The 27,028-nt window shown below is 35.7% G+C and overlaps 1 protein-coding gene across 1 annotated transcript in view; it reads left to right on the forward strand.

The window, feature by feature from the left end:
• LOC126298052 (misshapen-like kinase 1) overlaps window positions 1–27,028 on the forward strand; it is a 1,491,768-nt gene that overhangs the window by 1,398,126 nt on the left and 66,614 nt on the right. The window contains exon 15 of the mRNA XM_049989371.1: window positions 7,810–7,992. Coding sequence (XP_049845328.1) covers window positions 7,810–7,992 — 183 coding nt within the window. The remainder of the gene's footprint in view (window positions 1–7,809; window positions 7,993–27,028) is intronic.

Consider the following 27,028-nt stretch of genomic DNA (forward strand, 5'->3'; position numbering starts at 1 on the left):
CCAGGAATTGTTTTTACCATTGATAGTAAAGGATTTTAATCAACATTGAAGTAATCATGGTGTTCTCTAGGACATAATAATTTATTAATTTAAGGCATGTCTGAAGAGACAGTGATCTCTCTTGGTACAATGCATGAAAACCATTGTCTGGATAAATATACTTTTCTTTTATTAATGATCACTGGTTTTGAGCTTTCTAGCAGGTCATCTTTAGATATAGTGCTGCAAGGTGCAGTTTATTAGTAGTGATAAGGATTTAACATAAAACTCAACTTTTATATTACATTCTTACCACTCCTGACAAAGGACACCTTGCAGTTCTCGATCTGAAAATGATCTACTGGTCAGGTCAAAACTGGTCATCATTAATAAAGGAAATATTGATATAGATGGTTTCTTCATTCATAAGAACTTTTTGCAGAAATGACAGACATTTGTTGTGATTTCTTTCACTTAATATTGTTGTTTTGCTTGTATATTAGGTACCCTTTCTCTCATTCAGTGCTGCCACAATTTATATCTCTCTCTCCAGATGTGCGAAAATATATTTGAGTATTAAGAGGGTACCATATCCTAATATTTCAAAACAAGAAAGCTACACAGTGTTTTCTGATATGCCATTTATTGTGGACCACGAAAAATGCAATAGTTTTTCAACATTCCGGTGGATCTGAAAAGGACAAATGACTACATTAATCTCTTGTCATTTTCTTGAAGTTGCTATTACATAATAGTAATTTTTAGGGAACCCTAAATGTTTAAATAACCTATACAGAATAAATTTAGAGATGTCTAGCACTTACAAAAGTTCACAGGCACTGGTAGACAAAATGGTGCATACAAGACCTAAAAAATACATTTTATTTGGCACAAATAACAGGGCTATTCTGTTAATAATAGAAGACCTCATTGAGTTTTGTTTGCTACAGTGAAATTTTTATTACTAGATACCACAATCATTAATGCACATGAGATTGAAGAAATTCAAAATGGAAAAAATGTATTGAAAACTCATATGCAATATGTTGCCATATTGTAGATGATGCCAGTAGAGTGTAAGATAGTTACAGTAACTAACCATCTATGGCCCACTCAGTTGTTAAGGTTTGTCTTGCCTTTCCAGTCCTGCTGTTGGTGGTGTCTTTTTCTTGTTTTATTATTTTGTATTTTGTATTAGTATTTGCAATATATTTTATAGTACTTTAGTTATATTTCAGATGGGTAAATACAGCTAAAACTGTCATATTTGTAAACTCATTACATTAGCATTTAAATGCCAAACACTATCTAAGGAAAAGACAAACAGGGTCCATTATGTGCGTGTGGCTACATCCTGAGCTCTCAGTCAGTATTGACTTGTTTTTACACAACTTTCCTGGCTGATAATTGTTCATCTTCAAGTACTGTTTATAACCATGCACTTTCCCCCACAGATGGTACCACTCAGCAGTCATGTGCAATGAGACAAACAAACAAAAAATCCCTGGGACAGTACATAAGAGATATATATATATATATGCACACTGCTTTCACCAGCCCTCTTCTGAGCCTCATTTGTCAATAATATTGCCTCACCTTAATAGCTGCAGCTTCTAAACTACTTTACTTCTTTCTAGCATCTGAATGAGAAGTCTCCAGTTCTGAGGACTGAAGATTCTATATTTACTTTCATTTATAGCTGAAGGCCTACTGCATACTTCATTTCAGCTAAGTAGAACTTCTCCCAGTAGGCCTATTTATTCATATCAGATGATTTTATTTTTTTACCACTTCCCTTTTACCACCTCTGACTATGACAGTTTCTATATTTTAGCCACTCCTTCTTTGGGTTTAATGGTTATGTTCCACTGATCAAAATATGATACTATTTCTTTCCATTTATCTTGCTCTTTCTGTGCAGTAGGTCATAGTTTTTCATAAGTGTAATTTGAGAGTTGACACAAACAGTAGTAAGGCCCTTAACACTTTTATTTATCGAGTGTTATTTTGTATGATATGTACTTGGACAACTTTTCAAGCTAGTGAATCATCAATTATCCACGTAGCTTTCCAATTACAATGTTTCTCTACAGCCAACCAGTATGTTCCTTGCTCAAAAGTATTTTTTTTTTCTCCAAGAGCAGACCTCAAAGTATTTCCTACTATGTAAATTTTTTCTGGCAGAAGAATAGAAACTATCCCAGTGGTCACGGGCTCCTTTCCTGTTGTGTAACATCCCAAATAATGTTTCATATACTTTGTAAACACTGAAATAGGCAAATATGGCATTTAAAATCTAATACTTGGAAACAACATTTTTGAAATACACTCTAAGATCAACAAAAGATGCACCACGAAATAATTATCTGAATCAGATGGAAATCGATAGATGTAATGTATATGTACAGGCTAACAAATGATTACAGTTTCAAAAAATTTAATGATTTATTCAAGAGAAAGAGCTTCGCCAATTGAGCAAATCAATCATGCATTGGTCCACCTCTGCCCCTTATGCAAGAATTGACTTGTATTGTTATTGGATGTTCTCCTGAGGGATAGTGTGCCAAATTCTGTCCAACTGCTGATTGGCATGTTAGATCATCAAAATCCTGAGATAGTTGGAGGGCCCTGCCCATAATGCTCCAAAAATTCTCAATTTGGGAGAGATCTGGTGATCTTGCTGTCCAAGACAGGGTTTTGGGAGTGCAAATACAAGCAGTAGAAACTCTTGCTGTGTGTGGCTGAGCATTATCTTGCTGAGATAAGAGTCTGGGATGGCTTGCCATGAAGGACAACAAAATGGAGCATAGAATATCATTGACATACCACTGTGCTGTAAGGGCACCATGGATGACAACCAAAGTGGTCTTGCTATGAGAAGATGTGGCACCCCAAACCATCGCTTTGGGTTGTCAGGCCATATGGTGACAACAGAGAGCTTTTTATCTCACCATTGTCTGGGACATATCCAGGCCTGGCCTGGGATCTCATTGACTGGAGTGTAATTGTCTTCAGTGATGAGTCCCACTTCAAACTGATCCCTGATGACCAGCAAAGACGTATCTGGAGACACCGAAGACAGCAGTGGGATACCAAGCTGACTATTGCCCACCATACAGCCCAACATCCAACAGTGATGGTCAAGGTGCCATTTCCTTTTATAGCAGGACACGTTTTGTTGTCATCCACAGTGCCCTTACAAAACAGAGGTAGGCTGATGATATTCTATGCCCCATTTTGTTGCCCTTCATAGCAAGCCATCCTGGGCTTACATTTCAGGAAGATAATACCCACACATACATGGCGAGAGTTTTTACTGCTTGTCTTTGTGCTTTCCAAACCCTATCTTCACCAGCGCGATCATTGGATCTCTCCCCAACTGAGGATGTCTGGAGCATTATGGCCAGGGCACTCCAACCAGCTCATGATTTTGATGATCTAACACACCACCTGCACAGTATTTGGCATAATATCCCTCAAGAGGACATCCAAGAACTCTGTCAATCAGTGCCAAGCTGAATAACTACTTGCATAAGAGCCAGAAGTAGACCAATGTGTTTTTGACTTGCTCAGTTTGTGAAGCTCTTTTTGTTGAATAAATCATTCAATTTTTCTGAAATTGTAATTGTATGTTTGTCTGTAAATGTACATCTACAAATTTCCATCCCATTTGGATAACTCCTTCATATTGTGTTATTTTTTGTTTTAGAGTGCATCTTGCTACCACATGGTAGGAAATGAAAATATAGGCAATTGTAGAAAAAATTTCTAATTTTGTACTCGGTGGTTACAATTAATTTGGTGTGCTAGGTGCTGTGTTGCACACTGTATACATTGCAGGCTGCTGAAGCACTGTAGGTATGTTAGTTAATTAGTGCACCTGGGGAGTATGCTGAAAAAAATAATAGTTCCACTTCCTGCCATCAGGTGAACATGACATGCTGTAAGCAGTCAGAAGGTGACATGTTTCCTTTTTTGATGTCAGTATACTGTTCATCTCTTGGTGTCCTGTGTTGATTTCTTTTGTGAAGTGACTGTAGGTGTAAAGTGTTAAGAACATTGAATTTTTCATACAAAACACTATAGCTATTGAGAAGAAAACCTGTACACTGCTGTTAAAGTTGTTTTATCAGAATGCCAGCATTAGCAGCAGTGCACTATGGGAATTTCATTGACAGAAACATCTGCAAAGAGGTCCCATGTCAATAAATGGGCTAAAGTATATGATCAAGAAAGAAATTGGAAGAAATGGGTAAATTAAGTGGTGCAGCATGGAAAGGGAGGTGGCTCATTTCCATGACAATTGTTGACGAAGTCACTGTATCTATAGCTGACCGAGCAGCGCATGCCTCAGATTGTGCAGCCAGTGCTTAAGCTGCATCACAGGAATTCTCTCTCCCCTGGTCAATGGTTCAAAAGATTTTGTGGCACATTTTACACTGGTGTCCCTGCAAGATTCAATTCAGAATGTGCAGCAAATGAAGCTCCAAGAAAGGCTACAACACGATGACTTTACCCTTCATTTTTTATGTTTGTGTTTGTGTGTGTGTGTGTGTGTGTGTGTGTGTGTGTGTGTGTGTGTGTGTGTGTGTGTGTGCATGCACGCATGCATGGAAATGGATGACATGTGGCTGGGGACTATTCTTTGGATGGATGTGGTACATTTTACTCTGCATGGTGCCATGAATGTACACAACTGTCACATATGGGGTTCTACTGCACCACATGTTGGTGCAGGAACATTCACTGCACTCAGTATTTGTGATTATATGGTATGGTTTCACAAGCTCCTTTATACTTCATTCATTTTTCTTCAAGGAGATTACTTGACACCTCACAGTCCCATTAGGTGTACAGTGAAATCTACATGTTTTAAGGAGCTGCATGTACAACACGTGAGTCCAGCTTTCCAAGAACACAACTGTGACCACACCACTACTTTCATGCAAGATGAGGCGACACCACATGTCACTTGCCAGGTGAAAGATTTGCTTCAAGAAACCTTCTTTAATGACTGCATCATCTCTAAGCAATTTCAAGGTGTGTGGTCTTCCATATCTCCCTGACATAAATTCTTGTGACTTCTGATTGTGGGGATATCTAAAGTATCATGTCTATCAGGAGTGTATCCAGACTCTTCCTGATCTTAATGATAGCATACAATGATACATTGCTCTGATTACCCTTGCTAAGCTGTGAGCAACTGTCAAACATGCCATGTTATGGATGCGGTATGTTGCTGAGTAAGGAGACCATATTGAACACATGTTCTAATTTGTGCCTCTATCCTAATTAACATGCCAGGTCCACTGTTATCATGTGCTTGATCATTCCTATCATTTTCCTGCACCTACCTCACATTCTGACTGTGTATCGTGCCTTTTGTTGCACCTGGTGGCAGAAAGCCAGACTATTATTTTTTCAGCACACTCCATGAGTGCACTGATTAATGAACATACCTATGATATGTCAGTGCCCTGCAATAGCACTGGGAACACCATAAGTTTAATTATAACTACCCAGCAGATATAAGGGACACAAGGACATATAAGAAGCCACTAGATTTCAGACCATTTATTTCCTTAATCTGGGGAAAAAGTGCTGGAGAAATTGAGACTGATCATGAACAAATTAGAAAAATCCCCTGATCAAAAAGACGTGACAGAATGGAACAAGATGGGAATCATTTCCTTCCCATCTTGTAACATTTTGTGTGGTTAGTGTATTTTGCCCAGTTCTTTCCTTTGTTCTAACAGCTGAAGGCATGTCTCACTCTAAAAAACTAACACATATGTGTCTTACTATCTGATTATGTGTCTGCTAACACACTCTGTAGGAAAATGGAGTTTTGGTATATTTCAATCAAAAATCATATAAGTACAAAACATGTACAGATTGTACACATCTCATTTATATAAACAACTAAATAGTATGTTTTAGGGATGATTTGCAACGAACATTTATGTGTACGTGTAAATAATCACCAGTGAAATAATTTGTTTCACATATGAAAAAAGTTTTAGTTTTATGAAAAATTATTTTGTGTGTTTATCTAAATTTAATATGAGTAATAAATTTATTTGCTATAAAGAATGTGGCTCTTATAGCCCATATACAATAGTAAATGTTCCTCTTCTGTGTCTGACCATTATCTCCATGTGTATTTGTGAGTGCTCTGCTGTCATATCCAGTATTTTGCAACAGTCATGCTGCAAATGACTGAAGCACACTAAGGTCAAAAACTGATATTTAAAATAGAAGAGCTATTTGGACTATGCAGGTAATGAGCTTGAATTGAATATGTAGATCAGAGTGTATTATCTGTGATGTATGTAGTAATACCTCATAATATTCCTTCTATATTTCAGATATTGCTAAATGGATTACTGTAGTTTTCCATTGGAAACTAATGCAGCATGAGTAACTTGATATTGTAGCTTTTTTTAAACTGAACTTGATTTTTCCTACATGGTGGTTTGAAACTGCAAATTTTGGAATACCCTATCAGCCCAGAAATTCTGTAAAGTGTTTGATTTGAAGTCACATTCATACTCTTATTTACCTTCTATATTGTTAGTAAGTCAGAGTTTTTTCTCCAGTTTGTTTGTGCTTCATTTAAGTTATTACCAATAATTTCTTTTAACTGCCCAGATTAAAAAAAATCATAAATTTTCTCATAAGCCTCAAAATGCAGAACTGCTAATCAGAAAATTCAACTCTTATCAAATGAACATTTTCTTGAAGTTACAACATTTTATTTCCCATAATACACAACAACTGTTGTTCTAAAATCAGGCACATTAATAATCCACGGGTTCTCATTAAAACTAAAAAAATAACATTTCATAAATTACAATGGAATATTATTGCTAGTTTAAACACAGCATTACCATAAAAGGCCTTTTGATATATGTAATGCAGCTACATGAAAATAATATTAACCACTAATTTAAAAGCAGGAAAGATGGTAAATTGCTCAGACTGGTCACAATGGTTGAAATAGAATTTGCTGTAGTTATTAATCTTATCATGTGTTTGTCTCAAAAAATTAATGCCTGTCACATTTAGGTATAGAACAGTATGTGTTTCCTGTTGGCTGTGTAGTAGCACAGATGTGTTCTGGTATATCCCTCGTAACCATAATTCAGTATGTTATGTTCAGTTATAGACTTAGAGTGGGAATGATCTTTTGCCAGATGAGTATTATGATCCTAATAATTGTTGTGCAGTAGGTAGCACCATTTTCTTTTAAATTGGAATGTTTCCTTATAATTCACCCATTTTAGAAGTATAGTTCCTTTTGTGATGTGATGCTGCCCATTTCTGTCATCATTTGGAGATGAGAATTCTTTTAGTGATCTCTTCACTGGGCACACGAAATATTTCTTTATATTTAGTTATTCACTTAATTAGTTGTTCAGTCAGATTTAGTCTGACACATTATCACTGTTCTAGCTGGACAATGAAACAGTGGACAACCTAATGGTTGTTCATTGATGTTTGTATGTTTCTATCACATATGTTACCTCACCTTGATATGACATTTATTTTTTTATGTTTAGGTTAAGAGCTTATTTGTGCTCTGAAACACAAGTTGCTTATTACTGTAAGTTTCTCTGCTAATGCCAATTTCCTTTCAAAATTAATGTCAATTGTTTAATGAAAAAGAGTTTAGAAACTTAGTTTAATAGTTGCAATTTGTATGTCTGGTCATGTATGTTGTATGTGCTAGTGTTCAAACACATTAATTCACATTTTTCAAGTAGCTGGAGCCAGATTTTAGATTGTGAAGGCTAATATTTTTTACAACTGCTTCTCACCTTTTTCTAGCCTCCTTAACCACAACAGGTCCTTCCCGTCCTAAAAGTAGCTCTGCTCCCTTAAAACCCGAAGAAGGCAAATCCCATCACACCGTTAAAGCCAAACAAATGCCTACAAAATCGGTGGTGAGTGGGGTGCAAGGAGCTAAAGTCAGAGGCGACAGGACCAAAGTTGCTGACACAAAAGAATCCAGTAAGTAAACTGATATAGTTGGGCCGGGTGTTGTAAAGATGGATGGATGTTGATGTCTGCTTAGCAGTGCTGTAGATGAAGCCTGTTATTAAACTACAGATGGTATTGGAAGTGATGTATGCAAACCCTTTAAAACATGTATTTGGTGCAGGGTATATTCATACAGTCATGCAATATACACTCTGAGACTTAATCATTTGATATCTGAAAGCATATTTTTTTCTAGGTAGCTATATGGTCATAATTTTTAGTACTGAATACATTTATAAGCTAATAGAAGAGAATTATACATTTATACTCAACTGAGATTTTTACATAAGATTATTTTATGGTTTTGTTTCTTTCAGAGGTCTGATGATTTTGTCTGTAAGTGTATGACAGTATTGAATTTAGCTGTTGAAACTGTCATCATTCATCTGTAAATCATTTTTAAGCATGTGAATTAATAGGTTGGATACAGATTTGATTAATAGTTTCGTAACATTGGATTGTAATTATTACTATTGAATTTGAAAATAGAAGTAGGTAGTTGAAGTATCTTGGAATCCCCACTCAGTATCTCTTGGTTCATTGAGAAACTCGTATCATGTTCTATGCTTTTTGAGACATCTATCTATATACATTGTGTCTTTGGTAGTATCCTTCAGGCTTGCCTCTATAGTTTCCCCTAAAATTGCACATCATATTATTCATTATTAATTAACAAATGTTTACATACTTGTACATCACCCAGTTGTTTACATAATCATATCATGTTACAATAGAGAAGCTATCAATGAGTTCCCTATTGAACTTAGTGATCTGTTACTCCTGTAACTACATTTCGATGATATGTTATATACTCTTGGTCTCTAGTGAAAACTGATGATTATAATGAATTAGAACAGGTTTATTCTTTCCTGAATGATAATCAGGTACAATAGTATAAAAACACACAGGTTTCTATCACCGACACAGAAAAGTACTGTAGTTTTATAAATAGGAGAGATAGTTACTATTTTGTTCACCTTATTTATTTGTATTTGTAATAACTGTGTATTGGAATGGTACCTCTTATTTGCGTCATCATATTTCACTAAGATCTTTAACACATCACTGAAATCAAACAATTGCAAACATATGGGGATTCACTTTCTTCATGTTCCCTCTACATAATGGCCATGTATCAGCTGTTATTGTTTAAAAGAGAGCCGGCTAACATGTTTGTTTGAAAATGATTACATGTTATTTGGGGTTATGATACTAACCCCACTAGTCTTTATATGATATGGGTTCCACTAGTCTTATTTGTGGAAATAATTTTCTAGTCTGTGATGAAAAAATTGCAGTACATGAGATGGCAAAATTTACCCATTATGCTTCCATTTATGATATCATTTTGTTTGACAAATGGTTGTAAGTAATATGTTTTTTATATGCTAAGAAGTGGAGGTAAAATGCCAAATTAGTTGTCTGGAGAATATTTCATTCAGACTGTTAAATTAGTTTTTGTCTGTCACACATTTCATCATAGGATGTCTAGCACATGTAATTCTATATAATCATTATATTTCATGTTACTATAATACACATTTTGTGATAACAAACTGTGGAAACTTCAGCTTGCAGAAAGTGTAAACAGACAGACCACACAGATGGGAGCTGTTGCAGCAACAGAACAATCAGTTCGTCTAGTTGAAAATAACTAACCCAAACCATCAAATTACTATCTCTAAATAATGAAACCACACACATTTCATTCCAGCCCCAGTTACCATGCGTGATATTTCAGTGACACAAACTTCAGGTTGCTTTGAGAATGTCTGTGTACAAGCAAATGGGGTTTTCAAATTATAAGGAATGTCTAAATAACAGTTTTAAAATGAGAACAGCTTTCTTTCTTTCCTGTTCCAGTAACTTCTTAACCTCATATATGTTGCTGTTAGGATATACTATAGTATACATACTACAGTAACATTCCTGATACTGGATCAGTTGCAGTATTTTTATTGAAATGGAGAACATTGAATTCCTCATTCTTTCTTTATCATTTCAATGCAATAGGGAGCACTCATTACAACACTTAATTTGTTAACATAATTGTAAAAAAGCTAAGAGAAAAATCTCATAGGAGAAAAAAAATGGAGCTTCCATTTACTTTACAGAGAAGTGAGGAACAATGGAAAGAATACACTGAACAGAACCAAAAGTGATCCAGGTTTTTAACTGTATTGTAATCTTTTCTCTTATAGTTGAGGGGGTGTTATGGAAGTTACGCAACCTTCTCGCAGCTACAGAATGACTAATGTAACTCAAAGGGTTAGTCAGTGGTGGATGTGGTTGATTTGAAAACTTGAATGCTTGGTAGGTGTGGGAGTGGGGGGAGCATAATGGACTGTAGCTGCAAAAGCTGTAGTAATTCAAAGCTCTTTACAGCTTTAATAAATTCAAAACATGGAAACATCCAGACTAGAGAAAGGAGGGAGTGGCAGCTAGACCATGTTTGTACAGACAAAAATTTTCATAAGAAAATCTACAATCTTAAACCAGTGAGAGGAGTAGGCATAATCTCAGAACACTACATACTTAAAATTAACATCACATTCACTCTGTTAAAGATAAAGAATGGAAAAAACCTAATAAAACAAAGAGGGTGTATGACCAACATTATCTAATTAAATACAACAAATACCAACAAGCAACACAAACATTAGATTAACAGATTATCTAGAAGAAGTGATACCAAGCCAAATAAACAATCGAAGAATCTTGCTCCCTTAAACCCATGAAGAAAACATGCATAGTGGACACCAGAATATGACTAATTCCATGAAGAAAGGCACCAAGCATGATTAAAATTTCAAGTACACCAAACAGAATAAAATATCATCAGCATAAAAAAATCACACAGAAGAGTAGGAGACTCAAAAGAGGATTCCATAAACTCATAATAAACTCTAAAGAAGATAATTACCACAAAACCAATTCCAGGGACTACTGAGAATCCTCGGGAAACATCTACGACATGCTAATACTGAGAGATGAACATTGAAGAATGGCACACAGTAACAAAGAAAATGCTGAAATCATGACAGAAGCAGTTAATAAACTTTTGAACAGTGAAGAACATGAAGAACTCTTGTAACCCAATGTAAATACACCAATAAATACCAAACCTAACAAATTAGCCCCTCCAACTTTCCAAGAAGTAGAAAAAGCACTCAAAATATAAAAAAAATTAAATTATCAGGCACGTAGATCAGGTTTTTGTTGAAACATAGAAATATTAAAATCACACAGTCAAGACATTCTTACACATGGCACTAACAAAAATTTGTATAGCAAAACAGTTCCTCAAGCATAGAACCATGGCCATCATTCACCCACTACATAAGAAGGGGGATAAGAACAATCTGGACTACTACACAGGAATCTATACATTTGAGTGGTATCTGTTCTATTGGACATGTCCGACACAACAGACACAATTTGAAATGATGAGACTGGTGCACATATTTATATGGAATAGAGAGTGGGGAAGGGAAGGGAAGGGGTGTGTGGGGAATTCATGACTCTCAACCACATAGGGCCTTGTGGTAATGCAGTGGTGAAAGTTGGAAATTTGTGCTGGACAGATTTACCACATCTCATGCGTTGGGTGCCTTAACAGCTTTGGCCATCCAGACATGGTTCATGACCAACCAATATTTCCAACTAATCATACACTGCAATGCAGCACCCTTTGTCCATTTACCCCCTGCTCGCAAATTATTCATTCCTGTAAGAGTATGCACACTATTATTGCATCTGCACTGAAACAGATGTCAAGGAGCTGTTGTGCTCTTACAGAAATATATTTATTTGACTGGTTTCTGTTCTGTCAGACATATTCAACCAACTACTGATTCCTGCAGGACTTCACATGATATTTGTGCATCCACACTGAAATGTTAAAAAATGTATGTATGAGAGTGGTGTCTGTTCTTTTGGATAGAATTTATCAGAATCTTGGTCACAGCAGATCATCTTGTGACAGAAGGAGGTGAACAATGTAGCTCACAAACTCATCTTTGAGCTTTCAAATCCTTGCCACACAGGTGTGAAGAGGAGTTGGCTGTTCATAGTGACCCTGTCAAGGAACCATAATTCTATTTGCTGGCCTGTTTTAAATCTTCTCCTCTTGTCCAGAAATTATTCTCTCATGTGTAGAATTATAGAGACAAGACTATATGAAGAAGACAAATGTAACTTCAATTACATACAGACATACTGTTTCTGAGATGATTTTCTCACTCACTTGGCCAATTAATATCAGTTTGTGCACCTTTCTGAATTTTCATTTTTATGTATTCTGTTATCAGCATGTGTATCTGCTGCAGTCATTTACTCTCTTTCTACTGTTTTGCATTATAAGCTTCTAAATTTAACACACCTCCCCAACTTTTGTTTTTATTTCTGTCTAAAATCAATATTTTCTCTCTTACATCGCTTCATGGACTCAGTGATGAGAAATATTTTTTCTACAGTTCCTTTTCTCTCCATCATTTTGAACTGCTTTTATCTCTTCTATTTTTCATACTAACTGTTGCACTTTTCCTGGCATTTGTTTGATGAAGGTTTTATTTTCAGGGCCTTTTTCTTCTATTTCAACAATTTTTGCTTCTATCTGCACTGATTCTTTGTGCCTTTCCATTCCTCATGTATTGTTTTTCATTTCTGAAATAGTTGTTCTCAATTCTGTCTGTAACACATTTTTATTTCTTTATTCTTGGATTTTTAAATGTTGTTCACTTTTTCATTTAATCAGAGTGCCACTTTTCATTTACTTTCTCACTTGCTCCTCCATGTTTCTTTCCCACCAGTATGGAATATTGTGTGAAAAAAGATACCTGCATTCATGAATAACCAGACTGAGATCTTCTTTCAGGAATCCTGATTTACAATTTCTGTAGACTTCTAAATGTGTTCTGAGTTAATTATAGGATGATTGTTTCACTGAGGCCCTTGTTTACTCCTGTCCCACCATTTAGTAATTAAGGTAGCATGAAAGTAACTGATTACAGTCATTAGCTAATCCTACTATAGCAGACTATCTTGGAAAATGTGTCTGACTGCACAATCCTTTAGAGAAATATTTGTTTTAACTACTATTACAGGAAACAGGACTGTACATAAGCTATCACTGAAGCTATAATGAGTATGTAAATGTTCTACTGTGCATCCATCTTGAATTGTATTTTTCCATGAGTTTTATGGATAATTTCTATGTAACTCCACAATAGTCATGATTATTCTTATTTAGTTTTGTCCTTATTATTAGTTTTTACTCTTGAGATATTGCAGCAGAGAGCAGTTTTTTCATCAGAAGTGCTGGCAAAAGATTGTTATGCTCACACACAGGCTTTCCAATATATGTATCCTGTCATTAGTTGAGTGAAAACATGTGTCATATCAGTGTAGAAAATTCCTTAATTTTACAAGACTTCAAGAGCCAGTAATTTATCAAAGCTGAGTGTCTGATGCCACATTATCACCTAAAATTACATTTTTGAAACAGATATGACATTCACATGTTATAATCGGTGTTCAGTTGCAATTGGTGCCTGTAAACTATTCTTGTAGTACAGATGTGTACTAGGTCCAATTGCTCAGGTGAAATAGATAAAAACCCTATAAATTATTTAGTTATTTATTTTTAATATGAGGCTTACTGTTTTGACTTAAGTTAACTTACACTGGTGTCCAAAATTAAAGCAACAAAATGTAATTTTGCAATGTTGCTTTTGTTTTCTTTCAAAACAGTATAAATAGGTGATAGTAAAGTAGAAACAATGTAAATAATACAGAACATAAACAACAGCAGCATGCGTAAAGGTAGACAAAAATGTTGTTCATTTGTCAGACTTAATAGATTTGCACACACATTACAACAACTGGTTAGTGTTCTTGGTATGGGGTGGGACCACCTCTGGCAGCAATACAGGCCTGACAACAATGGGGCATACTGTGAATGATGTCATCAGTCTCATGTTGAGGCAATAACTCCCATTCTCCCTGCAGAGCTGCTCGCAATCTTGGCGAGTGTTTGCTTGATACCAGCATAATGCAAGCCATCACCCTAGTGCATCCCAGACATGCTCTATGGGATTCAAACCAGGAGAGTGAGCAGACCATGCTATGCATGTAATATCTTCTGTTTCCAAGAAAACATCAACCACCTGTGCACTATGAGGTTGAGCATTATCATCTATCAGTACAAAGTCTGGGCCCACAGAAACTCTCAACAACCACAAATGAGGTTCCAAGATCATGTCACAATACCTGACAGCAGTTAAACCTTGCCAATGCACCCATACAGTTTCATGAAGTGGAGTTCGAGTGGTAAACATAATCCCTGCCTACACCATTAGGCATCCTCCTCAATATCTGTCTCTTTCCACAATATTTGGGTCCCAAAATCATGTTACATTGTACCTCCTGATTCGAAACCATTGAGAATCGCTCTCCAGATTAAACCAGGACTCCTCTCTAAAAACAACATTGGCCCACTGTTGGACCATCCAGGTGGCATGTTGATGACTCCACTCTTGATGTTCCTTCTGCAAAGATGCATCAGAGGAAGACATGCAGCAAGTCTCCAATAATGAAGGCTGCTCTGCCAAAGTCTTCTGCACACTGTTTGCTTTGATATAACATGTTCAGTGGATACTGCGAGCTCACGTGCCAGTTGCTGTGCAGTACTAAGGCGGTAGTGTCATCCCTTTACAGTCAAATAATGGTCCTCTTATCTGAAATCACATATGGTTGGCCCTGCCTTGGTCTTTGGGATAGAGTACAAACTGTCACCACATCCAAGAAACACCTGAATGATCCACATTAAGCCATTGGGCCAAATCAGTTTGTGACTGTCCTGCTTACTTTCCTTCTATGGGCTCCCATGGCAGAGAGTCTAGTAGGCATCTTCTCTGTGCCAAACTACACTATCTGTGACTGTGTACACAGCGACTGTGGCTGTGAGGCTACCTCGCAAACACTACCTCCTTTCATAGATGCTTTGACATCATTATTGGTGTGGTTGTCCATTGACAGGAATGCCATCTTCCGTGCAGAACATGATCGTACAGACATCTGATTGACAGTTTGTATGATTGTATTGTGAATTAGATACATGGTGGGGAAATAGCACTTTGTTGCTTTAACTTTTTACACCAGTGTTCATATTGTAGAATGATAGTCAGTATGGAGCACCATCCTGGCCATTGGTGGTGGTGGGCTTAAGATACAGGGTGACAATTATTGAACTATATGAAGAAAAAGAATTAGTTACAAACTATGGCATGCAGATACTTTATTCAACATGTAAATTTCAGTACAGCTATTTGTATTTAGGTTATGACATGTTCAATATGCCTTTGTCCATTTCAAAACAGAATCACAAATATGCTGAGCTGAGCTGCACAGCATAGTATTGTTTCACAGGCGGCAAATGTAGAATAATATGGGCTACCCATAACACATTATTTGGAACCACATGTGCACTGATGGTTCACATATAGTGTCCATACTTATCTATGCGTGGAATATACAACTCCTGGAAAAAAAGTGCCTGTGGACAGCAAGTTTACTACAAATGTGTTCTTGGGCTCTGCACTATGATGAATATGTCAAACCTGTGAATCCTCATGGAAAATGAAATGCAAAACTGTTTTGAAGGAATAATTTTGGATTTGTATGGACTCAACTAAGTCTTACGTTGAGGTTAGGCACCTTTAACTGAACACTTAGTGTTGAGCAACTGAATTAGAGGCAGCTACTTAATATCATGTAACACCCTTTTGCAAGAATGACTCCACAAAATACTGAAAGCATTGAGGAGCCGTACTAATCCATCTGTGTCCAGGCCACATGTATCTCATTCAACTGCCAGATTTCAGTAGAACTGAGGTCTGGTAATGTGGAGGAAACACAGTCATACCATGTTAATGAAGTATGGTTCCTTATACCATTCTTACAAGCTTCAAGAATGTTCAGAAGAAGTGTTGGCTTACTGACAATATAAGTCGTGTGCAGTATACTGTAGGCGAAGGAACAGATGCACAGAATTAAATAGTAGAGTTCATTATTATTCAATAGTGACCAGGGATCCCTTTTCACCGCTTATAAACAACCTTCACCTGAGAATACCTTCAAAACTGGCCTGAAAGGAGGTCCTATCTTAATGTGTTTTAACATAATCATAAGTATCCATCAGTGTATACCAATTTTTGCCACAGCTCATCAGTCACATGATCTTATACCAAACCTGAATAGCTAATAGCTGCGTGTCTACCCCTATGCTAATATATATTCTCTTTGATGTTCGGTGAGCAGAAATACATGTGTGAGCCAGTGACATTGTGCCCTACAATGAAGAGATGGTTCTGTATAGTGTAGCTAGTCACGGCTTGTTGGTTGTTGTCTTCCAGTCCTGAATTTATGAAAGATTCACTGCACCATTATAGTCCAATACAGTTGGCAGCACCCTTGTCATTAATGCACTGTTCCCCACTGCAGCTGACTCTGGTGGTGGAGTTGAGGTACTCTCATTGCAACCATATCAAGGTAGCATGTGACAAGCCCAGTGACTGTGTAACCATGGAGAGTTCCCCTGCATCAGGCACTCACAATGTGTGACCAACTAAATATGCTGAGGCAGCATGTCTTTCTCATCCTATGCTGTCATATCAACAGCCACCTTTAGGTCTGATGTCAAACTATTTTATTCACTGTGGTGACTCTCTCCAACACAACAGCTAACTCATATTCAGTTGCTGTAGAGTGTATTTGGTAATCACACAAATTTCCTGCATTTCTCTCCTTCTTTTTGTGTCAGATTTTGTATACAATATTTTATGGAAAAGTACCAGGACATTAGAACCTGTCTGCAATAAATTGTTCATCCACTGCCACTGGCTTGAGGCAAGTAGTTGAAGGTAGTCATAGTGTTAGGATGTAATCCACAGTAAAGTAATAATAATAAAACATGGCTTGGTGGTGCTGATTATAGTTCCAAAGATCAAGGGTTTGATCCCTGGTCAATCCTAGGATTTTTATCTGTCACTTACCACTTCTTTCATCTCTGAAAATGTTTGTTTATGTGAAAAATGCCAAGTGACACTGTGGTTCAGAATTCACATTAACCTGTAGGTGTCCTTTTAATGAGGCTGGGTCACTCAGCTCAAAGTTCAGATGAAAGCAAAGGCATACCATCAATGATCATGTATACATGATCTGGGATACCACCCTTAGCAGGAACATGCCTAGTAAAGCACTGTGGTGTTCAAAACAATCTTCATGTTGATTACAGCTTTACTTGATGATAAAATAATAGTAGTAATAATAATAATAATAATAATAATAACATGAGACTTAAAGGTGGATAGTCATGGTTAAAGTTACTTGCACATCTAAATGCTTTCATTCATAAATCCACATCAGATTCCATCAGACACATAATATTGCATTCACTGCTTTGTCTTTCTTTCTGTGAAATTTTTATCCATTACTAAAGAGAAAAATCTCTACAAATGAGTACAGCCCATTCCTCTAACTTTCCTCCATGTTTACTCAGGATTTAATTTTTTATACTACTAATTTTATTTGAAATTTAAAGGAATAAGTTTTAAAAATTATTTTATAAGTGAAGATTTCAGGACTCCAATTTTGAACCTAGATTATGCCAAAAAGGCTATATATTACAGGTTTATATAATAAATCAAGTTCCTACTGAAATTCAAATCATAGGTAACTGATTATAGTGATCAGCTAATCCTATTATGGCATACTATTTTGGAAAATAGCAGTGAATATAAAAGCAGACCTTATGTATTTCAAGCAGTACTTTGTTTTTGCAGCACTTATAAGTACAGTCAATAGTGTACTTTGAGGGAGATGGTTGTCCTTCTTGAAGACCTTTTTCAAAATAGACTGTTTGTAATTTAAAACTTAATCAGAAAAACTTTGGGTAAACTAGTAATAATGCCAAGCTTTTTAACTTGGCACCATCTTTCTTCAAACAAGCTACTGATATTTCTTGGTTTAAAAAGTAGCTTGTGATTCTTGTCTCTGCCTGTGTGTGCAAGAATCATTAGAGAATACTGAATATGTTCCTTTCTATCAGATTACAACTGTGGTGGATAATGAATTTAATCTAGATATTTGCCTTCTGCAGGTAGTGTTCTATCAGTTGAGCTATTTGCAGTACCTCATAGGTTAAGTCAAAGCTTCAGTGAGCTGGTATACCTTTTTTCATTTCTCCATATTCAACAGAGTTTCTCCTACATATCTTACAGGACTATATAACATTTTTATTGACACCCCTTATTAATTATTTAGCCTGTTCTATAATAATTTCTGAATAGCTCAAGTCTTCCTAGTATAATTATAGGTAGTCATTCAAATTGTGTAAATTATGGCAATTGATTGGTACAGAATTTTTTTCATTCTTCTTTGGCTTCCGATTGTGACAAATGACAGTGACTGTCTCTCCCTGTAATAAGCCAACCTGATCTTAAGTCACAGACCTAAGTGACCCAAAATAATCTACGCAACAGAAAGATTTCTTGTCAATATGGCACTACAACGGTCATTTAAAGAGAAAGACTCACTTTGTCACAACCTAGGGGGCTGTTTCATAATGAAACTGTCAATGGGATGTTAAACCCAAATCTTCCTTCCTCCATTTCTTCAGACTGAAACTATCACTCTTCTTAGATCATTTGCTGAAAGGGGTACTCCTGGGAGGTAAATATTGAAGCTTTGTGTCAGGTCGTGAAATATACTCATATTATATATCATTTTCCACAAGAGACAATAACTCAAGTTTTCTCCAAGCACAAAATTGGAGTGTCGTAGGAGAATTATTTCTAGTGTACTCTTTGCTTCACACTAATAGTTATATTCTGTGACCATCCTGTAGGTTGTGGCTAATCTACTCTTTGCCATATCCTTACACCTTTGGGTGTTAATCTAGAAAAATATGTGGGAGTGCTGCCATGCAAACACAGGAGAGAAATATTAGCAGATTCTAGCTTTAAATCAATTAATGATGCATACTCTGGTGGCTTGAATGGTAGAGTGTTGCTCATGAAATGGTACAGGTCTCAGCACAAACGCTGATTTGCTATATACATGGTCTGTTCAAAAAATTCCAGACCACCAATGCTGTGTTGGAGCAAAGTATGGTTGGCATCCCTGCACACACCTGTTTAATGTGTAACTGTTGGAAGTTTCAGTGCTGTACATCTGTTAGTATTGTTCAGTGCTGTATTGAGTAGAACACTGTGAATTTTGAGGTGGAGGAGTTAGAAGGGCAATGTGTCTTCATTAAATTTTCCGTGAAACTCTAGAAACCCTTTACAGAGACATACCAAATGATGCAGGAAGCCTACAATGACGAGTCCTTAAGCCATACTCACAATGGCTCACATGATTTAAAAATGGCCAGATGAAAGTTAAAGATTACCCTTGTTCAGGATGCCTTTCGACATCTACTGATGACGCTCATGTCAGGAGCATCAACAAAACTGTGCATGCCAATCAAAGGTTGACCATCTGAGAGATTGCAGAAGAATTTAACATTTCAGTTGGAGCATGTCATGAAATCCTGACACAGCATCTTGGAATGCATCACGCTGCCGCAAAGTTCATACCATGGCTCATGTGTCAAGACCAGAAAGACCAGCACCTCACAATCAATGAAAACCTTTTGGATCACACAAATAAGGATGAGATAGTCCTTAAGAGAACTGTAACTGCTGATGAGATGTAGGTCTATGGTTATGATGTTGGAACCAAGGTTTAATCTTACCAATGGGTTGGGAAAGGTTTTCCAAGACCAAAAGAAGCTCATCAGGTCAGGTCAAATGTCAAAGCTGTGCTGATAGTTTTCTTTCACTTTGATGGATTAGTTCATCATGAATTCATGCCACAGGGACAAAATGTTAATCAATGATACTGTCAGGACATGTTGCAACACCTACAAGAAAATGTGAGAAGGAAACGTCCTGAAATGTAGTGAGACAATTCATAGCTCTTGCATCATGATAACGCACCTGCACATTCATCCCTGTTGGTGCATGAATATTGAATAAAAAATGAAATCACTGTGCTGCCACATCCCCTGTACTCTCCAGACCTGGCCACTGCAGACATTTTTTATTGCCAAAGTTGAAAAACCCATTGGCTGGGTGAAGATTTGCAATGATAGATGAGATAAAACAACATTCACAGACAGCACATTGCACGATCCAGCAAGAGGCATACCAAGACTGCTTCTGGAAGTGGAAATAATGTTGGGAGTGATGTATCAATTTTGGAGAAGAGTATTTTGAAGGAGACTGTACACAATAAGTAAAAGGTAAGCGCAAGAAAAATTGTGGACAAAGTTCTGGATTTTTGAACAGACGTTGCAGTTTTAATTAATGACAGATTTTTATTTTGGTAGGCCATTACCTGCAGAGCAAAAGTTTGGCTTTGAAATTTAGGAAAATGATAGCAAAAAGTTAAACAAAAAGTGAAGTTTCAGTTGCCTCTATAGATGTTCATAATAATTATTGCATATGTGATTGAAATGGGGTGTATTGGTTTATGGTGTACAATGTTTGGTTTATGTAACAATACAGTTGCAGACTATGAAAATCACTGTATTATTAAGATAAACGCTGTGGCAAGAAACATTTTGTTGTTTAAATTGTTCCTGAGTGGAATAAACATTTCATGTTTACTCGTAGTATTTTTAAAATATTTTCATTATGTGAAGTTCAGAACTCGAACATTGATTTCCCAAAGCAGTTCAATGCAACACATAGTAATTCTCAAGAGAATAAACATCAAAGTTTTCTGCACATCTGTAATACCCTGAAGTAATGCTGTGTTTCTGATGGTGTGAGTGGCTCTGTAGTAGTATGCTTGTCTACCAAGTGAGTGGGTTGGGCTCAATTCTCAGTTGTGGTAAGATTTTAAATGAAAGTGCACGTTACATGAGTATGTGCATGAAGCATAAAATATATAAAGATGAAAAAAAATTCTAATGTGTTTCTTTAATTTAAACAATCTTTTTTAACAATCTTTTACAAAAGATTGGTAATCAAGAATTTATATTTGCAATATAATTGGATTTTTTTGTGTGCTATGTTATTAGAAACAAGGAGAGGTGAATTTTTCATAAAAATGAAAATTAGATATGTGTTAATTAGCATACATCTGATGAATTTTAATTTAAATGATGCAGGTACTTGAACTGAACAAAAACGAATGAAAAAAAGTCATGGCTGAAATGAGACACGAGCCAGATGAGACCAGTCTACTGATTTTTTGCCCTCTTTATGTATTTTACACTTTATGGAAATGCTAGTAGAACATGGGCCTCTGTTCAAAAATTTACATCAGCCAGGAATTGATTCCAGGACTTCTGTGTGGCAGGGGATCATCCTACTACACAGCCATATTGCCAGTTGGCAAAAATGGACGTTACTGTAAGAAATTAAAAATTGTTGGAAAACTTCAAATTCAGTTTTCTCAAGAATTTTAGAGAGTGCAATGGAAGTGCTTTGGTTGATTGATATTTGAGTTCTGAACATCACATGAAAAAAAATAAAAATAAAAATAAAAAAAATACAAGAGTCCGATTGCTATGTAGTCTCCTTGTGAGTTAAAAATTTGAGTGAATATTAGAAAGAATGGTCTTCTCATGCTATTGACAGCATCAAATGTAATCATTACTGCAGAAATCCTCTTCTCCTATCCTATAATGTTTTGTCATCTGTACCCAGTTTTGTGATCCTTTCTAATAATTTTCACAGATCTGGGCTAATCTATAAGGGACAGTCAAATTAAAACAAGACAGATGAGAAAAAGTAAGTAAGCCATGTATTATGTAATTGTCAATACATTTATCCCTGAGTGAGAAAAGGCGGTCAATGCCTTCATGGGAAATGTTTGTGGTTGCCTACTGAACGATCATTGTTCCCAGGCATACACCTCTTCATGTGAAGCAAATCAGTGGCCACCAATGTCTGACTTCAGTGCTCCAAAACTGATGAAAATCACATGGGAAGAGATCAGAACTATATGAAGGACGTGTAATGGCTTCCCAGCAAAGTACTTCAACATACATGAAACAACCTCTGCAGCATGTGGATAGGGTCACATGTTGCAAAGGTTGTTTTGACTATGCTGCAGATGTTTTGCTGGGAAGCCTTTAACATCCTCTATAAAGTATCAATCGCTCTGCATCTTATTTCCATATTTTTGGAGCCCTGGGCAGTGCATGGTTCTGCAGGCAACTGCAAACTTTTTCCATGAAGGCATTGACTATATTGTCTCACAGTGACATAGATGTATTAATAATTGTGGGGATTACTTCTGAAATAATAAACAATTTACTTACTTTTTCCATCTTTCTCATTTTCATTTGACTACCCCTTATTCAATAACGAATTCTTCGCCTACTCTCTGAATTGTTTAATGATACCTTCTAGTAAGAGTCTGGTTAGCTCTTCCTACTACATAATAATGTGATTGGGATGGAATGGTACTCTTTAGTGGGGCCATGTATTGCATTGAACATTTCCAAAAAGGAAAAGGTATGTGCTGGATTGAGACTCTAACACAGGCGCTTGCCTTTTGTTGGAGACACTCTCCCAATTTAGCTACCTGCTTACTATAGTGGTCAACTCAGAGCTTCAGTTTCTTATTAGCTCTCCTTCATACATTTGAAGGAAAGAGAAAGAAGGTTAGAGTATATTTCTGCATTGTCACCAATGCCATTAGAAATGGAACCTCCAGTTTGGGAGATGGCGTGTCATCCCAAAATGCATTTATGAATGGTTTAGTTGACAGCACACTGACTCTCAAAAAGTGAGATCTAGTTTAAAATTTTGCACTGGTACTTATTTTTTATAGTAATGAAAAGTTTCTTGTTGCTAAAATTATCAATTCAGTTCTCATTTATTTCATTTCAGTCACTGCCAAAATCTGGTAATCACACTGCGTTTCAGTTTTTTCAGACAGCTTCCGTTGCACACTATATTTCTTATGCATATAGTAACAATGGAAAATTGATCACAGCAAGCAGAGGATGCTATGCTATTTTAAAAGTTTTGTTAATTTTTCACCATAATTATGATACATGTCCAGAGCAGAACTCTTGACTCAGTATTGGACAGCACAACTCGATAAATTTCTGCTTAACATCAAACCTATATGCTTTCTGAACTTTTGTGGAGCTGCTAGTTGTTCCACAAATTATGCCCTTTGTAAGGGTATTTTTTCTGTTTATCTGTGCATCCTTTAGCTCATGAGGTCTCCTGTACCACTTATTAATTTAATTATATTTTAGGTATTATATCAATCACATAAACAAGCTACATTCCTTCCCTTTTTACTATGGAAAATCAATCTTTACATTTTTAAAGGATGAGTTCTTGGCAGTTGAAACAATAGATAGAATGCAAGCTTGTTGTTTTCATGATTGCACATACACTGGATTTGAAATATATTATCTGCTTTAACTTTTGGCTTATTCAAATCAAAAAATATGGATAACATAATTAATCATTGAGTTCGGAAGTCAGTCTTTGTCAACAGAAATAGTTCAACATTGCAGTACTATGGCTTTCAAAACAATGAACAATGTACATGCTGGAAATGAAAATCAAATCTCTTACTGTAAACGTGAATGTTATTCAGATACTAATGACCTTCCTCCACATGTGCACAGAAATGGGTAGCTATTTTTCAGGTCATCCAGTAAATATGAGTGCCTGAAAGTTTCATATAAATTTGAATTTTACATAAACCAAAGCTTCAAATATAACTTGAACTCTCTTCTTCCCTATATCAATGACTGTTGCATTAACATCTCTTCTGATGTTCCTTAACCATAAAGAAATCCTCTTTGTCCTTTGAACTCAATACAAAGGAAATTTTTTAAAACTTTATTACTTTAATGCTGTGCTTCATTTGAGTCATCCAGGGTTTGGTTTACTTCGTTCTTAATTTTTTGTGCTCTAATATAGTGATAAATTCTCATTATGCTTACACCTCATCCCAAAAGGTCCCTATCCCCTTCCACCCTGTTTTGCCATAGTCAACTCATTATGACCATTTTTATCATATTTCTGTTTAACTTGAAACTAATGTTTTTCTTAATTTTTCTGGTCATGGGGAACACTCCTATCTTTTGTATTTATGATCAATTATTTTTTATTAATGCAGGAAACTGGGAATAAATTTTGATAACAAAAGAAAGCTTTGGTAGTATCAAGCCTTTTTCTGTATTGTATAGCAATATCTTCTCCATCAAAATGATTAACTGTGATTTGCTAGTTGTCTGGACTCCAGCCAAATTGTGACATTGTCAGTCATGTGCTGATAAATGCAGTTTAAATCAATTCTCAACATGGTTGGACCCATCATTTTATAAACATTTATTTTTCCTATCACTAATAACAGCTCTTTTATAATATTAATTCCATCAACACTGTCTTCTTATCATTGATCCAGTGACCAGTGAGATCTTCATAAATTCAGGCCCCACTGAATCTTAGAACATCAGAACTTCATACACTGCTTAATTATGTTTTTCCATAAACTTAGAGTGCACCATGATTCTGGAGTTGTCATTTATTTAATGATGAAATACTCAGTATGCTCAGTAACAGCTGATTTGCTTGGTTGCTTCAGTCAGATCTGTTTCTGGTGTTCCTTATGTACTCTCTCAGTTGACCAAATAGCAGGTCCCATGTTAAACATGCCACATTTAATTACAGTAGTGGGTTTTCTCATACCTAGAATACTCATCCATTTTAATATTTCCAGTGTGTTGAAAATTTGCAGTTTATATGCTTAGAAATGAGTAACATATTTTAAAGTGTGTTTAGTGTCTCATTGTGGATATTTAGTAAATCACTACTGGTAATGTCATGTGCTGTTAATTATTGTTGTATAATGTGAATGACAAAACTTGGTTTTATATTATAAGTGTTTGAGTCAATAACAAGAATTTCAAAAACAATATAGTATTTTTGTTAAGAATTTTGTTGACAGGGAACCAGCATGTTTATTAAATTTCTTAAAGTGTTTATTAATGAGTCTGTCAACAGCTGCAGTACTTATATTAGGTGATTAGTTTCAAACCTTAGAGGGTCATTTTCAAGCCTAGCCTTCTGAGACTGCATTGACAGTGCATGATCTTAATAATAAACATCAAAATGGCAACACATGCTTTACAAAATGTTTGCATAATGATTGTCACAGTTGTCACAGTCCACACATGCCTCTTAGCAAGTCATAATCAATCATTTTGACTTGCTAAAAGGCACATGTGGATTGTGGCATTCATCTTGCAAACATTTTACAAAGAATATATTGGCATTAAAGAAATTGAAAAAATACATTTATTTAAAAAGGCAGCTAAAAAGTAGGTGTTATACAATACATTTTATTCATTGAAGGATGACTTAGGTAAAACAGAGCAGGGATTCGATAAAAAAATGTTATACAAATAAATAATAATAATAATAATAATAATAATAATAATAATAATGATTATAAGACATCCAACATTCCTCATAGCACCTTAACTTTATGTTTTTTCCCCTTCTTCTTTCCTTTCTAGAAATGCTTACCCCCAAGCTATGCATAGCACAATACTAACACCTCTTCCTCTTTCTGAGCTCAACATCACAATGTGTGTATAGTGTGTGCAGTGGCTGATAGTGAGATATGAGTGTACAGTGTGGCATTACATTATTTAATAAGTTATTTGTAAGAAAAGTATTGTATACCAGGAGGTAAATCTAATTATTGTGTCTAACTAGAATTCTGTAAATATATGTGTATACGAATTAGCTTTTTTTAAAATTGATCTAAACTTGTAAATACTCTGACATGCCCTATATCCTTGTAAAAAGATATCTACGGATGAATAAAGCTACTACTACTACTACTACTACTACTACTACTACTACATTGATGTTTATTATTAACATCAGGCAGTGTCAGTGCAGCATCAGTAGGGCAGGCTAGAGAATGAACCTGAAAATTTGAAACTATTCACCCAATATAAGTTCTCCAATGATTGACAGAATCATTAATAAACACTTTAAAAATATAGTATAAAATTTTCCTATAGACTGTGTTGGCACAGAAACCAAATTCATACATGAAAAATTAATAAACAATTGTTAACAACATTGATGTTAAAAGTATCGTACATCAAGCCAAAACGATTATTGTAGTTGTTATGACTGGCTCATCATCAGGCTGCTGGGCAGCACTTCCCATTATCTTCTTCTACTTTCATTTATTATCAGTTTTGTAAAGAGTTACAGTTTCTTAACTAAAATTTTGTATAATATACTTACACATTCTGTATTCCATTCACACAACCAAGAAGCTTCAATAACTGTTCAGTACATTTGTTTTTTATATGACATGAAAAATAAAACCTCCAGTGTCATAAACGAAAACTAAAAATTCAATAATCTTTTTGGTGCAGTTTCAAATTCATAGATGAGAATGACTATTGCAGTGTTACTGTTTGGGATGCAACTGGTGTTACTTCTGATCTGAAAACATGTTCACTGATATTTGTGATTAGAAGAAACCTCAGATTTCTCTGTGGTAATACTGCATGAAAAACCCATAAAAATCTGAATCAGTGTTACAAGTTTGGGAACAACCTTGCATAGCTATGATAATTTTCATAAATAGATTGTGGAGATAAAGGTGACAGTAACAAACAAGTATCCTAACAGCTTTGTATTATGACTTGTATCAGCTACAGTTTATGAAATGATGAGCTATTACACTTCAAACTTATTGCTTAAGTTGGCTTTCACTTTCCATGATAAGAATGTACACAAAATTTTCCTTTTATAAGAGCTGTTCACTGTGATATGGCAAAATGTAGCTTTTACAGATGTCAATTTTTAAGTGTAATTTAAGTACTGGAATCAAATATGCAACATACCCCCATAATGACTATCACTTCCTTTACCAAACGTACATGTGT

Source organism: Schistocerca gregaria, chromosome X (assembly GCF_023897955.1).
Source record: "Schistocerca gregaria isolate iqSchGreg1 chromosome X, iqSchGreg1.2, whole genome shotgun sequence".
In the NCBI taxonomy this organism is placed as follows: domain Eukaryota; kingdom Metazoa; phylum Arthropoda; class Insecta; order Orthoptera; family Acrididae; genus Schistocerca; species Schistocerca gregaria.